The following is a 15310-nucleotide window of genomic DNA, read 5'->3' on the forward strand; positions in this document are numbered from 1 at the left end:
CATTACTGTAAGGCAGTTTAGTTGTCGGTGCCATAGTTTTGAAGAATCGGAACTGAACAATGTGAAACGGTCAAGCTCATTCCGGAAAAGGCTTGCTAAAGTTGCCTTGTTGTTGAAACAGTCTCAGGGTGATTATCTGAAGGCGAATGAGGCCACCACACTGCTGAAGTAAAGACGGTTTCACTCTTGTTAGTGCTTGGAGGAGTGACTGGTTGGGAACCACATGTTATGGGATCCATGACGGTAAAAATGTCAGTTTTTCAGTGCCAATTAAAGTGCAGTTTTCTAAGTTAGTTTTGTCGTGAGCTATGAAATGAAAAAAAGTGTTTCCCTTATATTTTGCTTTTATTGACAGGCGAGTTTGGAGAAGTATGCAGTGGTCGTCTAAAACTTCCTTCTAAAAAAGAAATCTCAGTGGCAATCAAAACTCTGAAGGTTGGTTACACGGATAAACAGAGAAGAGATTTTCTTGGAGAGGCAAGCATCATGGGACAGTTTGATCACCCCAACATCATCCGATTAGAAGGAGTTGTCACTAAAAGTAAGAACTGTTGTCTACTATAGGAATTGGGAATCTCAGGCACCGGTGCAAAGTGTTGCCATTCAGCCCTCTCTTTCTATCTGGCTCATGGGACTCTCCCGAGGTCATGACACACACACACCCAACCTAATCTTGCTTCCACCAGACCACCCCTCTCACCAGCCCTGCTGTGCCTGCTCCTGGCATAAATGTGTCCTCAAATTGTTTTAATGCTTCTTGCTTGCCTGGACAAAGGATAGAAAGACATGTATAACTTTTGTGCGCTAGAATATGCAAAGGAAATAGCCATACCCATTGCTCTGCCAATATTTGCCTCTGGCCATGCCTATCCCAAAGGCTCTGCACAAGGCAATGTGGCCCACATGCTGAAAAGGGCAACCTGCTCCTAGTCTAAACAGATGTAATTGAGAATGAATCAATTGAGTTTCTGTATTTGAAGAAAATGCTTTGGGTGATATGAAGTAGGAAGAAACTTGTAGAAATACTTAAAGTCGGCTTGTGTATGTTGTAGCATATTGCAGATAGTGTGTAGAAAACTGTATGGAAGACTCTTAAAGCCCTCCTCCCGTGACTGTCATGGAAAGGGTTTGCCTTAATATGCCTCAAAAGAAGTTGATCTTTGAATCAAGTGGTGGAAAATCACATTCATAAGCTGCAAATGTCATCTGTCTGTGGCCAATGACTTTTCATTAAAAGTCTCAGAAACTGCTCATCTGATTTGCACCCACAGGGAGTAATTCGAAAATCCATGGTCTGTAGGCAAGGTATGAAAGGTTTATGAGAAATGTAGTTCCTAAGATATCCAGAATTCTCTTAGCTGCCTAGTCCTAGGTAGGGGTGGACGATAAATTGATATTTTGACTCTTACCAGGATGAACTCCAGACCGCGATAAAGATTTCATATTTTTTCACCCTGTAATATATCGAGAATGCACTGCCCAGCTGGCCTTACAGACCTTTGCACTTACAGTAATGCCTCTGGTTACAAACCGTCCTCCTTGCAAATGCTTTGGGTTACAAGCTTTGCTAACCTGGAAGTAGGTCTCCTGGTTGCGAACTTTGCCCTTGGTTATGAGCAAAAATTTTGCACTGGAGGCACGCAGCAGGAGGCCCCATTAGTGAAAGCACGCCTCAGGATAAGAACGGTTTCCGGTTATGAACAAACCTCCGGAACGAATTCAGTTCGTAACCAGAGGTACCACTGTACTGCAAAGTAAATGGCCATTTCCTGCCTGTCCTATTTGCAAGGCATAAGCCCCTGCTACCTCTCAGCTGAAGTTGCAGACTAAAGGACTTTGCATTAAAAGCTGCTTTCTGCCTGCACAATCTGCAAGGCCCTCATGGAGGCAGCATGTTTTCTCCTGCTCTGGTGGGGGCAGGACCCGAATGAATGGCTTCAAGCGACAAGCAAGGACTAAACAACAGGAAGAACTTTCTGACAGTAAGAGCTGTTTTGACAGTGGAAAGGACACCCTTGGTAGGTGTACACTCTCCTTCCTTGGAGGAGAAGCAGAGGTTGGATGACTGTCTGTAACCTAGTTTTCAGGAACCATGTGGCACCTAGATTGTCTACCTGACTTTCTAACAAGGTGTTACCATGGGTATAGAAAGCCCTTAACAGAACAGTAATATATTCTCCAGAAATTTTTAATAGTTTAGTTAAGCATGAGTAAATTTTCATTTAATTATACACATCAAATTTAGATTTTTCTTTAAAAAAACATTTCCCCAGATTATTATAAGCTCCAGCCTTATTTCAGACATATATCGAGATACTGCAATGTTTAGCTGGCGATATATCATGATAATACCAGATATCACCCAGTCCTAGGCAGTCTAGTCCCTATGTGACCTCCCATCTTTTGGCCGCTGCCAGCCAAAGAGAATTTAACACTATGCTGCTAGACAGTATTGATAATCCTTGAGCTGTGAATGTTTTAGTCTTACTTATAGGATGCTTATAAGTCATAATAATTCCTAAATACCAAGGCAGTTACTTAATGTAGAAGCAGTATTTTACATCTTAAGGGGCTACGCAACCGTCTTTAAACTTCTGGAATAGTTAAATATATACTACAGGAACCCATAGTCTTGCATTCTCTTATAGTTTTGGAGAATTCTGTGCGCTATACACCCTCCTGTGGTGATAATGATGATAATGCTTTACAGTTGTCATTCAAGATTAGAAAATACCGGGATCTGTGCTGAGAGTGACTGCTCTTAAACAGCTGCAGGCATTCTGGCTGCGCTTACAAAACCATACTGCACATTACCTCATGGTGTCAGCATCTGGCAGATATTTGGATAGCCACAATTAGGCAGCAAAAAACCATGTGGCAATAATTGGTCCATGTAAAAGCTTAATTTCATTATTTATTGCATGGTATTTAATATGTATTTTAGGAGTCATAAGAACAGTACAAAGTGGGAAAATATTAGTTCCTGCCTTGCAAATGACCAAGAATAGCATTGATAAATTGATTAGCATAAAATCGAATCCCGTATAGATATTGCTATCACAGTGTAGATGACAATTTCATTTTTTAAAAAAGAAATAAAAGGGGAAATTCAAAAGTTTTAAAAACTTTTTATGCTTACCCTATCCAAATTGGATGTTTACACTAGATATGCTAAGAACATCTTTGCTTAGTCTGGAATGCATTAAACATCAGGAAGAACTTTCTGGCAATAAGAGTTGTTCTGGAACAGACTTCCTCGGGAAGTTGTGGACACTCATTCCTTGGAGGTTTTTAACCAGAGGTTGGAGGGCCATCTGTCATGGATGCTTAAGCTGAGATTCCTGAATTGCAGGGGATGGGACCAGATGACCTTCAGATTCTCTTCCAACTTGACGATTCTGTAATTCTATGATTTCTGATGAATGCAAGAAGTGGGACCTTGACCTTTTCATTCTTTACCTGTTCATTGTCATGCTCTATCAACACTGTGCTAGGGAGTTGAGGAAAGAAGGGGGCAATTAAAAGGAAACAAAATGTAGAAAAGGTCACACAAGGCTCAATAACAGAATAAACTATGTATTCTTGGGGTAAAGGGGCTGAGCGGAAGGGCAAAAATGTTCCGTAGGGAGGACCAACCGAAGCATGCGAAGGTAATAGTGGTTTGGAGGTCATAGAAAAGATGGGTGTTGAAGAACAATGGAAGAAGCTGCGCCTAGTGCAACCACTTAGTAAGAAAACAAATAAGACATTCATCAGAAATCATAGAGCTTATATATGTAGCTTAGTGTTGTAGAGCCCTTCAGGATCTTGTGTCAGGGACCGTGCTGAGGAGGGCTGCACTGAAGAGGAATGGTGGGAGCCACCTCCCCCCCTTTCTCCTGCTCCTGAATCTTCCCAGGATTTGGAACAGTGGTTTGCAGAGGGGCATAGTTCAGAAGGCAGAAGCTGGGAAATACTCGATGGGGAACAGCTAGGAGAAGAAACACTGGAAGAGAGAGGTTAGCAGATTCATGGTCTTTGGACAGCATTCCTCCAGCGCTTTCCCCAAGGTCGAGAAGAATTCCTTTTGTTTGATCTGCTCATTTACGGCCACAGGAGAGAAAGCCGATTCCCCAAAGCCTGACATCTTGTAGGACATCTAGTCCAACCTACTGTATAATGCATGTCAGATGCAGGAGGCAGCTGCAGCATCCCTGACAAATGGCCACCTAATCTGCTTAAATACTTCAACTGAAGGAGTGTCCACCACCTCCCAAGGCAGACTGTTCCACTGACACTTCCATCCTTTTGTTCTAGTCCTGCCTTCTGGAGAAGCAGAGAAGAGATCTGCTCCATCTTCTACATGGCAGTCCTTCAGATATTTGAAGAATGTATTGATTTTGAAGCATGACTTTTGCTTTCATGAGAGGCATTGGAATGGAGCTTGGGGTAGAAAAGCCACTCCCTAAATTATAAGTAGGAAGAGATCCCGGGGGTTAAGAAACCAAAACAGCAGTCCACAGCCATGATGAAATAAAATCAATAGATTTCTTGTTTGGGTGTTGTCCCAGGAACTTATTAAAAAAAACAACTCTCTGGGCACGTTAACCTATAATGCCACATCAGTTTTTCCTGGTATCCCAACACATTACATTGAGTGGAACAACAAGACAAGAGCAACCCACAGGTAAAATCAAGTTGATTTTCTTGGGATATTTCTTGTCCCAGGAGCTTTTTGTTGACAGAAAGAACTGTAAATGGTAAGTGACTCAAATTTGTGGTCATTGTTTACTACCTTGTGGGTAACAATGCTCAACAGAGGAATAATAATAATAATAATTCTGTGCAAATTTTGCAATGAAAAATGCTGTGGTTGTGTAATTTGCCCCCAAAGGTCTGAGTTAGGACTAGATTTCCCCCTCAATCAAAGTGATTTTTCACTTGGACTTTTTGCAAACATTCTATTATTCATAGTGTCATTTCTTCAGCAGTTAGAACGTTTATGAGCACTCCATGACATCATGGCAGGCCAGCTAATCACTACCCGATGCTTCACTACCACAAAAGGCCTTAGCACATTACAATTCAGAGTTGTTTAGAATATATATCAGCTAAGACATATAACACAAGACATTATTGAGGGGAAATGTTTTTGGCCATTGCTGACATTATTACTATAAATGTTCTTGCTGCTTTCAAGAAGGTAATTCAGATACATGTTTTGCATTATCACTAAGATGGCAAATACTTAATAGATTATTTCTTCCTGCATCGATATGGTACAATGATAAATTCTCCAGTGCTTTTGAATTTTACTGGCAATTATGTAGAGCTTAAAGGTAAGCTGGACATAGTTCAAGAAAATAGTTCAAGTTTGTATATTATCCATGGGTGTTCTTTTTGAAAGGAGTCTGCCAAGCATACCTTCCAAAATATATAAAGCACATGATAAATAGGCATTGGGACCGTTACATGGCAAACCCAATTTTGATGGATGGCCCTTAGAAAGGAACTGACTGTTCATGCTGATAGGTTCATATGGACTTATTCTTGACCTCTTGCATGGCAAATGTCTGTAAGGAACCCTACTTGAACCCAGAGGCACACATTCACTGTTTAGGGACAGTGTCTCTTATTACTCACTAGAGATGCGATAAGGTGTATGGGTGAAATAAGACCTCCGACCATTCTTCCAGCACTGAATTATTCCCCTGTAACATATTTGTTTCTGTGCTGAACTTTCCTTCCACACTGGTCTCTAGGGTGTCCTATAGGCAGCAGCCCTAATAGCCAACACACATGTTCTCCTTAGTTTACTAATAATTTACAGCAATTTGTAGCAGTTTAGTATAATAAATTTTAGAAACACTGTTGACACAAGTTGTTATCGTGTAAATGGCTGCATTTTGATAAATTAACACATAATGTTTCTTTTTTTAAAAAAAATGTAGGTTTTCTTTGGAGCATATGTTTCGGATTGCACATACATTTCCAGCTCAGTGTTAGTGAGAATTTCTCTTCAGAACAGGATAAATAAGGCAGTTAATGTACGTCTAATGATTTGAAAGGCTTTTGCTTCTTTCCTAATTTTAGACTACTGGCACATTATCAATATGGAAACATTCAGATTGTAACCAGGCAACTTTGGCTTTTACTTGTTGCGTAAATTCATCTCATAAGCATTGCTTGCTACCAAATGTACAATGTTCCACTCAGTTTCTTTTTATTTAGAGTTTTGAAACATACTAAGGCATGTGGGACCTATAACAAAGTCTTGCTGTCTATAGCCATTCCCCTAGAGGAATATTCCAGACAGGAACATGGAATAGGAGCCTTGTTGTACTGTTTAAGCCTCTCAGTATGGGGGTAGATGAATGGGGTTTATGGGTGGAGAATGGATAAAGGACACTTTTTCCTCCTTCCCCTATATAAGTCTACTTGAAGTAAGCCCCATTGATTCTGTGTGGTTTATGCCCTTGGTGAGTACAGCATTAAACCCTTAGCCTCCCCTCTCCTCACCCACTCCCTCTCAACTGCCATCAAGACTTTGTATGTTCATGGCTTCATGTCAGTCAGTATGGTTGAGTTTTCTTTCTTTCGTTTGATTCACAGTGATATGTACTTCTGCCTAGCAAGGGTGTCACCTCTGTATGTAGGTGGCCCTGTTTCATGTGCAAACTGATAGGCAAACTGATAGGGTGGTGAATGCTTCCCTCCGTGAGGGAGCCTTCCCAGACCCGCTGAAAGAGGCGGTTATTAAACCGCTTCTTAAAAAACCATCTTTAGATGCGGCCACGATGGCCAACTATCGCCCAGTCTCAAATCTTCCATTCTTGGGCAAGGTGATTGAGCGAGTGGTTGCTGAACAACTCCAGGCACGCCTGGAAGAAGCGGACCATTTGGATCCCTTCCAATCAGGATTCAGGCCTCATCACGGGACTGAAACTGCCTTGGTCGCACTGGTTGATGATCTCCGGCGGGCTAGGGACAAAGGTGAGAGCTGTTTCCTAGTTCTGCTGGATCTCTCAGCGGCATTTGATACCATCGACCATAACATCCTTCTGGACCGTCTTGAGGGGCTGGGAGCTGGGGGCACTGTCATACAGTGGTTCCGCTCCTTCCTCCTGGGCCGTGTTCAGAAAGTGGTGGTGGGGGATGAGTGTTCAGACCCTTGGGCTCTCACTTGTGGGGTGCCTCAGGGTTCTGTCCTCTCCCCCATGCTTTTTAATATCTATATGAAGCCGCTGGGAGAGATCATCAGGGGGTTTGGACTGGGTGTTCATCAGTATGCAGATGACACCCAGCTCTACCTCTCCTTTAAATCAGAACCAGTGAAGGCGGTGAAGGTCCTGTGTGAGGGTCTGGAGGCGGTTGGAGGATGGATGGCGGCAAACAGATTGAGGTTGAATCCTGACAAGACAGAAGTACTGTTTCTGGGGGACAGGAGGCGGGCAGGTGTGGGGGATTCCCTGGTCCTGAATGGGGTAACCGTGCCCCTGAAGGACCAGGTGCGCAGCCTGGGAGTCATTTTGGACTCACAGCTGTCCATGGAGGCACAGGTTAAATCCGTGTCCAGGGCAGCTGTGTACCAGCTCCATCTGGTACGTAGGTTGAGACCCTATCTGCCCGCGGACTGCCTCGCCAGAGTGGTGCATGCTCTGGTTATCTCCCGCTTGGACTACTGCAATGCGCTCTACGTGGGGCTACCTTTGAAGGTGACCCGGAAACTACAACTAATCCAGAATGCAGCAGCCAGACTGGTGACTGGGAACAGCCGCCGAGACCATATAACACCGGTCTTGAAAGACCTACATTGGCTCCCAGTACGTTTCCGAGCACAATTCAAAGTGTTGGTGCTGACCTTTAAAGCCCTAAACGGCCTCGGTCCAGTATACCTGAAGGAGCGTCTCCACCTCCATCGTTCTACCCGGACACTGAGGTCCAGCACCGAGGGCCTTCTGGCGGTTCCCTCACTGCGAGAAGCCAAGTTACAGGGAACCAGGCAGAGGGCCTTCTCGGTAGTGGCGCCCTCCCTGTGGAACGCCCTCCCACCAGATGTCAAAGAGAACAACAACTACCAGACTTTTAGAAGACATCTGAAGGCAGCCCTGTTTAGGGAAGCTTTTAATGTTTGATGTATCATAGTATTTTAATATTCTTTTGGAAGCCGCCCAGAGTGGCTGGGGAAACCCAGCCAGATGGGCGGGGTATAAATAATAAATTATTATTATTATTATTATTATTATTATTCAGTCCAAGGAATTGGCTATTAGAGGAAACAAGTATGGCACTGCAGCAAATGGTAGTGGTGTATCCTCACATCCTTTTAGGCATGGTCCTGTTCATTGGGGCTGCCAGCTAGCTATGCCTTTCATCTATCAGTGGCAATATCCTACTTCTTTCCCCTTCCGCCTATCAAACCACCTGTTCTTCCTTCCTCCCTCCCTTGATTTTTTTGCCACTGCATTAGTGGTGGAAACTTTTCTACTGCCGCTTCATCTCATCTTCACTGCTTCCGTACCTCACTCTGAGGAAGGACCAATGGGGTCTTCCTCTAGAGTAAGACATAGGCATGATCCCTATTTGGGCCAGCTCTGCTTTTAGAACTTTTACCTCATTTAACAGTGGTGTACACAGAGTAACATTTGTCCTTTATTTATCTTGCATCTCTTGAACAGATTGCTGTTGAGCCTAAAGATAATTTTGTAAATATGCAATGAAATCTATTCAAAGGTCTGAATCCACATTTTATTGTCATTGGAATGAAACAGTTTGTTGAGTTTTGAGACTGGGGAGCAATCCACGTTTTTATCTGAATAAAAGAAGATGACATGGAGGCTTAACTGTGGCTGGATCTAGACACATAAAAAAAAACCACTTCAGTTTAAAGCATTGTAAATTTAAACAGGGAAAACAGGTAGAGAAAAACGGGACTCCACATTGCCAGCTGATGGCACAATGTTATATCGCACATACAATGCATATCAATCGCTTTTTCTTTACCAGTCTAGCTGAGACCTGAGAGCAGGAAGCAACTAATGAGTCCTGTCAGCAGAAGCTGCATGCAAGAACTTCTGCTTGTGCAATGGGACTTTCCCCCCTCCCATGCCCCCTGAAATTGGCTTTAGGGGGTTGGGAACACCCTCAGAAGAGCACATGGTGACGGGAGGGAGATCGAATGCTTTAAGGCAGACTTGATATTCCTGGTGTTTCTCCCTTTTCTCCCCCTTAAATCAACAATCACACAGACAATCTTGTAAAATGTATAAATAACATTTGTTCCCACAGAATACTTGTTGAAGAGTAACAGATAACAGCAGCTTTCTTCAGGCAGGTTTAAAATGGTAATTTGGTGACAAGTACATACTTAAGTCTAGCTTAAATGTAGTTGAGCTTTGGAGCTCAGATTTAGCAGATGTTCTCACATTTCTGGTTTGGTGGTGAAGAGTTGAGGAAAAGGCAAAAAAGGAGAGGATGTGCCCGGGCAGGTAAGAGAAGATATATAGCTATGCCTTCTCCCTGTCAGGGCACAGTGGGAGTGTCTCTAATGGAGTTCTCTCTAGCAAACGTAGAGGAAAATTCTGTGCGCTTCAGCTCCTAGCGTGTGCCCGTCTAACAAAACATGAATTGTTGGTTTGACTGCATTTTAAATATCACACAAAATTTCCTGAGAATGACATTGAAATCCTCTCTCTGATATTAATTATTTTATTAAAACATGAGATCCCATAAAAAATGATATGAAGTGCGCTGTGGGTAAAAGCCTCAGCGCCTAGGGCTTGCTGATCGAAAGGTCGGCGGTTCGAATCCCCGCGGTGGGGTGAGCTCCCGTTGCTCGGTCCCAGCGCCTGCCAACCTAGCAGTTTGAAAGCACCCCCGGGTGCAAGTAGATAAATAGGGACCGCTTACTAGCGGGAAGGTAAACGGCGTTTCTGTGTGCTGCGCTGGCTCGCCAGATGCAGCTTTGTCACGCTGGCCACGTGACCCGGAAGTGTCTCCGGACAGCGCTGGCCCCAGGCCTCTTGAGTGAGATGGGCGCACAACCCTAGAGTCTGTCAAGACTGGCCCGTACGGGCAGGGGTACCTTTACCTTTACTATGGCAATCTGTGGTTTCAAACCCTTTACAACACCTCTGAAAGGTGGTAAACATTGTTTTGTTCGTATAGCATAGAATGTGCATGGCAATTTACAAGACAGTAGTTTAACCTTCGACTATAGGTCTGTATTAGTAGGGATACCTCAGACTAAATAGGTCCGTAGCCATTTATAAAATGGAAATTGTGCACCGCCAGCGTAGTCCTGTAATGCCGTACGAGCACATAATTCTGGTAGCTTGTGAATTATTTGCAGCTGTAATATGGTTATTAATAATTAACTGAATGAACATTATGCTGTATTATGCCATGTATTTATTGATTATGAATGGAAAGCCATGGAGGGGGGCGGCATTATCCCTAAGGAGTTAAAGCAGTTGCTAAGTGGATTATCTAGTGGGTTTTTTTCTGGTTCCCAAGCCATAACTCATGTCAGACCTGACCAGAAAGATCTGAAAGACTGAGCTTTGTAAAGATTCATTGGAGCATAAGCACGGCAGTGTTTCTTCACAAAGGACACATGAAAGAACTGTGTCCAATTGCCATTAGGCAGTGGAAAGGCTGTTAGGGTCCTGAGTAAGACCTGCTACTCCTGAACTACTTAATGCTTGTGATAATTAAATGTAGTATATTTGCTATTAGCTAATTGTCCACGCAAGCACATTATGTGACCCATGAGAGCAGCAAAATAACCAGAATGTAGAATGGTGATGGGATAAAATCAGACCAAATCTTTATTGACAGCAGTAGGCAGGGCAAGGGTTGGCATGGCATTGGGTCCCAGGATCAGTTCATCATTCCACAAGCCCCAGGTTGATGGAATGGGTTTGGATCACTCCAAACCTGTATGACGGGAATCAGCCAGTGTTGAACCTTGCTGTGGTGCAAGCCAAGCAAGCAGGGTCTCACTGGGGGACCAGGGTGCAGATTCCAACCAGTCAGATACTGAACCCATGCTTGGGTTTGCTGTGGTCAATTCTCCCCTCAGCTCCCTTATGCCCCCCCATACTATGTTGATCATGACCAATGCCATTTCTGCCCTCATACAAACACTCCTTCCGCCTAACAAAGGAATGCCATAATTTCACTGAGGGAAAGGTGGAAAAAACCCCAACCAAGTGCCAATCAGGTTCAGAGAGGAGGAAAAAATCCTGTCCAGCCCTGTCAACCAACGACTCAGAATTGCCCATTGAAGGCTCTAACCTGAGGGTGGGAGGGCGGGAAGCTTTCAAAGCAAAATGGCTGTGAGCTTCAGGGGGAGCAGCCTTATATAGGCTTTCTCCTCCCCTCTTCAGCAAGGACTCATGGGGCAGATTTTCCCCATGAGCCCATCACACAGAGAGAATACTGGACAAAACCTTGACCAGTATTTTGCTGCAATCTATGGGCCACAGTGCCGCCGGGCCAAAGTGCCCCATGCATATTGGGCATGGAATGAGGCTTAGTCACAGGGAAGCAGGATGGTATACTGCCACCATACGACCATGTCCTTTTCTGCCCAAAGAGTGAAGTAGGGTTATATGCAGTGGGCTACTGATGGAAATATTTCCTATGTGCTAATATTTCAGCAGTGAAGTGGCAATTTCAGACGAAAACAGGCATGGAGAAATCTATAATTATGAGCAATGGTTGTGATTCATCCCCATCCATCTGTGTATTTCTTGTGTATGTTAGTATTTTGCCAAATATTCCCCTATTGTTTGCTCTCCTGCTGGCGTTGTCTGGCCTCTTGTCCCCCTGGCTCATTTTATGATCCTAAGCATTCTTAATTGGAAGTAAATTGTCTTGAAATCAATAGGATTCACTCCCAAGTAAATGTGTTTAGGATTAAGATGATGGCCTTTGAGCCCTGTGGTGACAAGTTTGCTTTATCCCTGAATAATTGTGATGATTTGCACCGATCTCCTAGGACAGAAGATAAAATATAAATAAATAGTCCTTTGTTGTGATTAAAGAATTATCTTCTGAAATGCTAATATTATAGCTGCCTTCATGAGACCCAAAATGAAATGCAGTTGCATATAGCCTTGCTATAATAGGTCAGAGTTGCCATATTGCTTCAGACCAATAGCTCACGTTAACCTAGCATTCTGTCACTGACAGAAGCAGCAGCTTCATAAAAAGTATAGGAGAACCTTCAAGTTGAACATGTTTGCAGCAAACCAGGCATGGGAACCTCCCCCCCCCCCCCGACGAGAACCTCTTTCCCATATGATTGATCTGCTGGGTGAGGTGGGGGGGTCATATGTCAACCGTTGGAGGTGAGGGCCAAAAGTGAATGGGTCACACCCCTCTTTCTGCCACCTTGCCTTCTTCCTCTCCTTCCAGGCTTTCTGAAGCTGAATGAAATTAGGCTGAGGGCTTCATGTCATCCTCAGGCCCACCCCTGTTCTAAATCATACAGATAGCCATGCAAACAATCCTGTTTATGCCCCTCTTCTGTTTGGAGAATGCTTTTAGGATGCTGATCAAACACCAAATGCTATTAGCCATTTTACCATAATACAGCTCTCTGCATTTTGTAGAACTTAACTTTTCTCTTGTTAACCCTTTACTTTATGATGATGATGATGAATTGTTTTTTATTAAAGATGTTATTGTTTTCCCAAATGGTGCAAGTTCCTAATTATTTCTATAGGAACACAAGAGTGGCTTCGCATGGTAGGCTGAGGGGAACCATAGGCTTGACTTCCTTCCATTCGAGTTGAAAGGGAATAACCTAGATAAGCCTGGCAGGACAGCTTGCTCTATGGGATTAACCCCTTCATGCATGCATTAATTAGACTTAAGCATTTTGGTTATAAGGTTGCTTATCCTACAGAGTGATTGTGCTTAATATTTCCCCCCCAGGTAAACCTGTCATGATTGTTACTGAGTATATGGAAAATGGCTCTTTGGATAGCTTCCTGAGGGTAAGTACCCTGTTTATTCTGTGGTGATGCCTCTGGCTTTATAAATCAGTGTGACTGTACCAGTATTGGTAGAATTTCAGACTAATGGCTACCATAGTAAAGGTTGGTTGCGGATATGTAAAAATACCATAAGGATATGAGTCTACTGCTTGCCTCATAAGGAATTATAGGAACACAGGAACACCTTGTATTTAGTCAGGGTATTGTCTACACTGACTCGCAGCAGCTGTCCAGGATTTCAGGCAGGGGCCCCCATCCTGCAAGCCTGATGTATCATACCTGGGCAACAAGGAAATATATGCACCTACTGCATTTCGCCAGAAGAAAAGAATGAAATTGTATTACACTGTGAAAAATAATATTGAGTCACAGATAGAATGTGCCCATTTGAATCCATTATATATGTTTATAATCATATTTTGTCTGCCTTCCTGTGTATCTGCTTAACTCGGAGTAGAGAATTAAGGTTTTCGGTGAAATTAGGCCCCCACAGTCAACTGGAGTGGGGGGAAATCAGCCCAAAGGGAGCTATATAGTCTGAACTCATATAAAAACTGTGCAATAATAAAAGGACAGATGAAATTACCCATGTCTCATCCGACAATGCCTGGGACAGGTTTATTTTCATTATAAGCACTGAGTTTTGGCAGAGCATTTTCACAAGGCAGGTTCCCAGTGACTTTGATAGAATGTGTGCGGATACAAGTCCTGGGTGCGTTGAAGATCTGAAAAGCTGTTGTAAATGTCTTACAGAAACATGATGCTCAGTTCACAGTCATCCAGCTAGTGGGAATGCTTCGAGGAATTGCATCTGGCATGAAGTACTTGTCAGATATGGGTTATGTCCATCGTGACCTGGCTGCCCGCAACATCCTCATCAACAGTAACCTGGTATGCAAGGTCTCAGATTTTGGCCTCTCCCGTGTTCTGGAGGATGATCCAGAAGCTGCCTACACAACAAGGGTGAGTCCGGTGATCTGTGAATGATTACTATGAATCCTTAGGTGTTTGAGAGCCAAATATGACATAGTGGCTCTTCAACAAGATCATTTATGTTAAAAGAGGGAGGGAGCGAGGGTGGGCACACATACATGACCACAACAATTCTATTCTGTCTAAGACTGTCCAGTATGCCTATACACTTCCTCCAATATTCTTACATTTCTGGCTTGGTGATGAAAAGTTGATGAAGAGATTAAAAAAGGCAAGGAAAATATATATGATTTAATGTCGTTTAACCACCCTACCAGTTTCACAAAAGCCAGTGCTGAAGGTTTTAGAAACACATAATTCTGCTCCTTTGGGGCTTTACAATCTTCTTTCTTTCTTTCTTTCTTTCTTTCTTTTTTCCAAGAAGCTCAAGGCTGCATACATTCTTTCAGGAATGGCTCGCCTAGTGGGACAGTACTGCGAAATAGCCTCCCAGCAGCAGTGCTGGGATGCATACAGTGCTTCCCCCATGCATCTGCATGGCACCAACCTTGCTGCCACCGTGCCTCTTCCAGGAAGCAACAGGGATGCTGCTGACGGGAGGCTATTGCTACAGCTCTACCCTGCAGGGTGAGCCACGCTTGCATAGTTCTGTCCTCATGCTAAATGCCATCTGGTGAGATTTGGTTCAAAAATATGTATTCTGGAATCTAATCATACTTAAGATTGGAATCCTATACATATCTATTCAGCAGTAAATCCTAGGTAAATGTGTATACAATGGCAACCCATGTCTATCAAAATGGAGAGAAAACGTCAGATCCAGAAAGATGCCCAAAGTAATAACAACAGTTTCTGTGGTTCTGTGGTTCATGTATATCAAAGTGGCTGTTTTGTGACAGTCCTACATAGATTTATTTATTCGGTTATTTAAAGCAAAATGTGTATGCAGCCCCATAATGCATAGTTTCTGGGTTGCTTTACAATAAAAAGAAAAACAAATTGAATGCAAAATGCAACATAAAAGCATAAAATAGCTAAAAGTCAGCAACAGAGATTAAAATAAACTTAAAAGAGACCATCTAGACCTGGCAAGTGAAATTGGGGTTTATGTGTTTTCCAATGGAATAAAGAACAATCAGACGTTGGTTTCCATACCATGTTCTTTTTCTGGCAGGAATCCCTGTGACATAAACAAATAAACAGCATCAGGCAATGACATCAATTACATGAGGCTACTACAACAATTTAGTATTTGCCAGTGGGGTCCTGCTCCAAGTTACGGCCTCTAGGAAAATAAGGGCACCATTGCCTTTTCTAAGGTGGTCCTGGAGTTATGAAATGTGTTCCCCCAAGAAATCTTGATGTTTCTGATTTCTTTTCAGAAGCTGGAA

At 43.2% G+C, this 15310-nt stretch overlaps 1 protein-coding gene across 5 annotated transcripts in view; it reads left to right on the forward strand.

Moving 5' to 3' along the window:
* The window catches only part of EPHA3 (EPH receptor A3), a 205277-nt gene that overhangs the window by 175854 nt on the left and 14113 nt on the right, over positions 1-15310 (forward strand). For all 5 annotated transcript variants that reach the window (XM_081002658.1, XM_081002659.1, XM_081002660.1 and 2 more), the window contains 3 exons: positions 356-541; positions 12925-12986; positions 13740-13949. In XM_081002658.1, the coding sequence (XP_080858784.1) occupies positions 356-541; positions 12925-12986; positions 13740-13949 (458 nt within the window). The remainder of the gene's footprint in view (positions 1-355; positions 542-12924; positions 12987-13739; positions 13950-15310) is intronic.

Source organism: Podarcis pityusensis (assembly GCF_964106645.2).
Source record: "Podarcis pityusensis genome assembly, chromosome: 4".
In the NCBI taxonomy this organism is placed as follows: Eukaryota; Metazoa; Chordata; class Lepidosauria; order Squamata; family Lacertidae; genus Podarcis; species Podarcis pityusensis.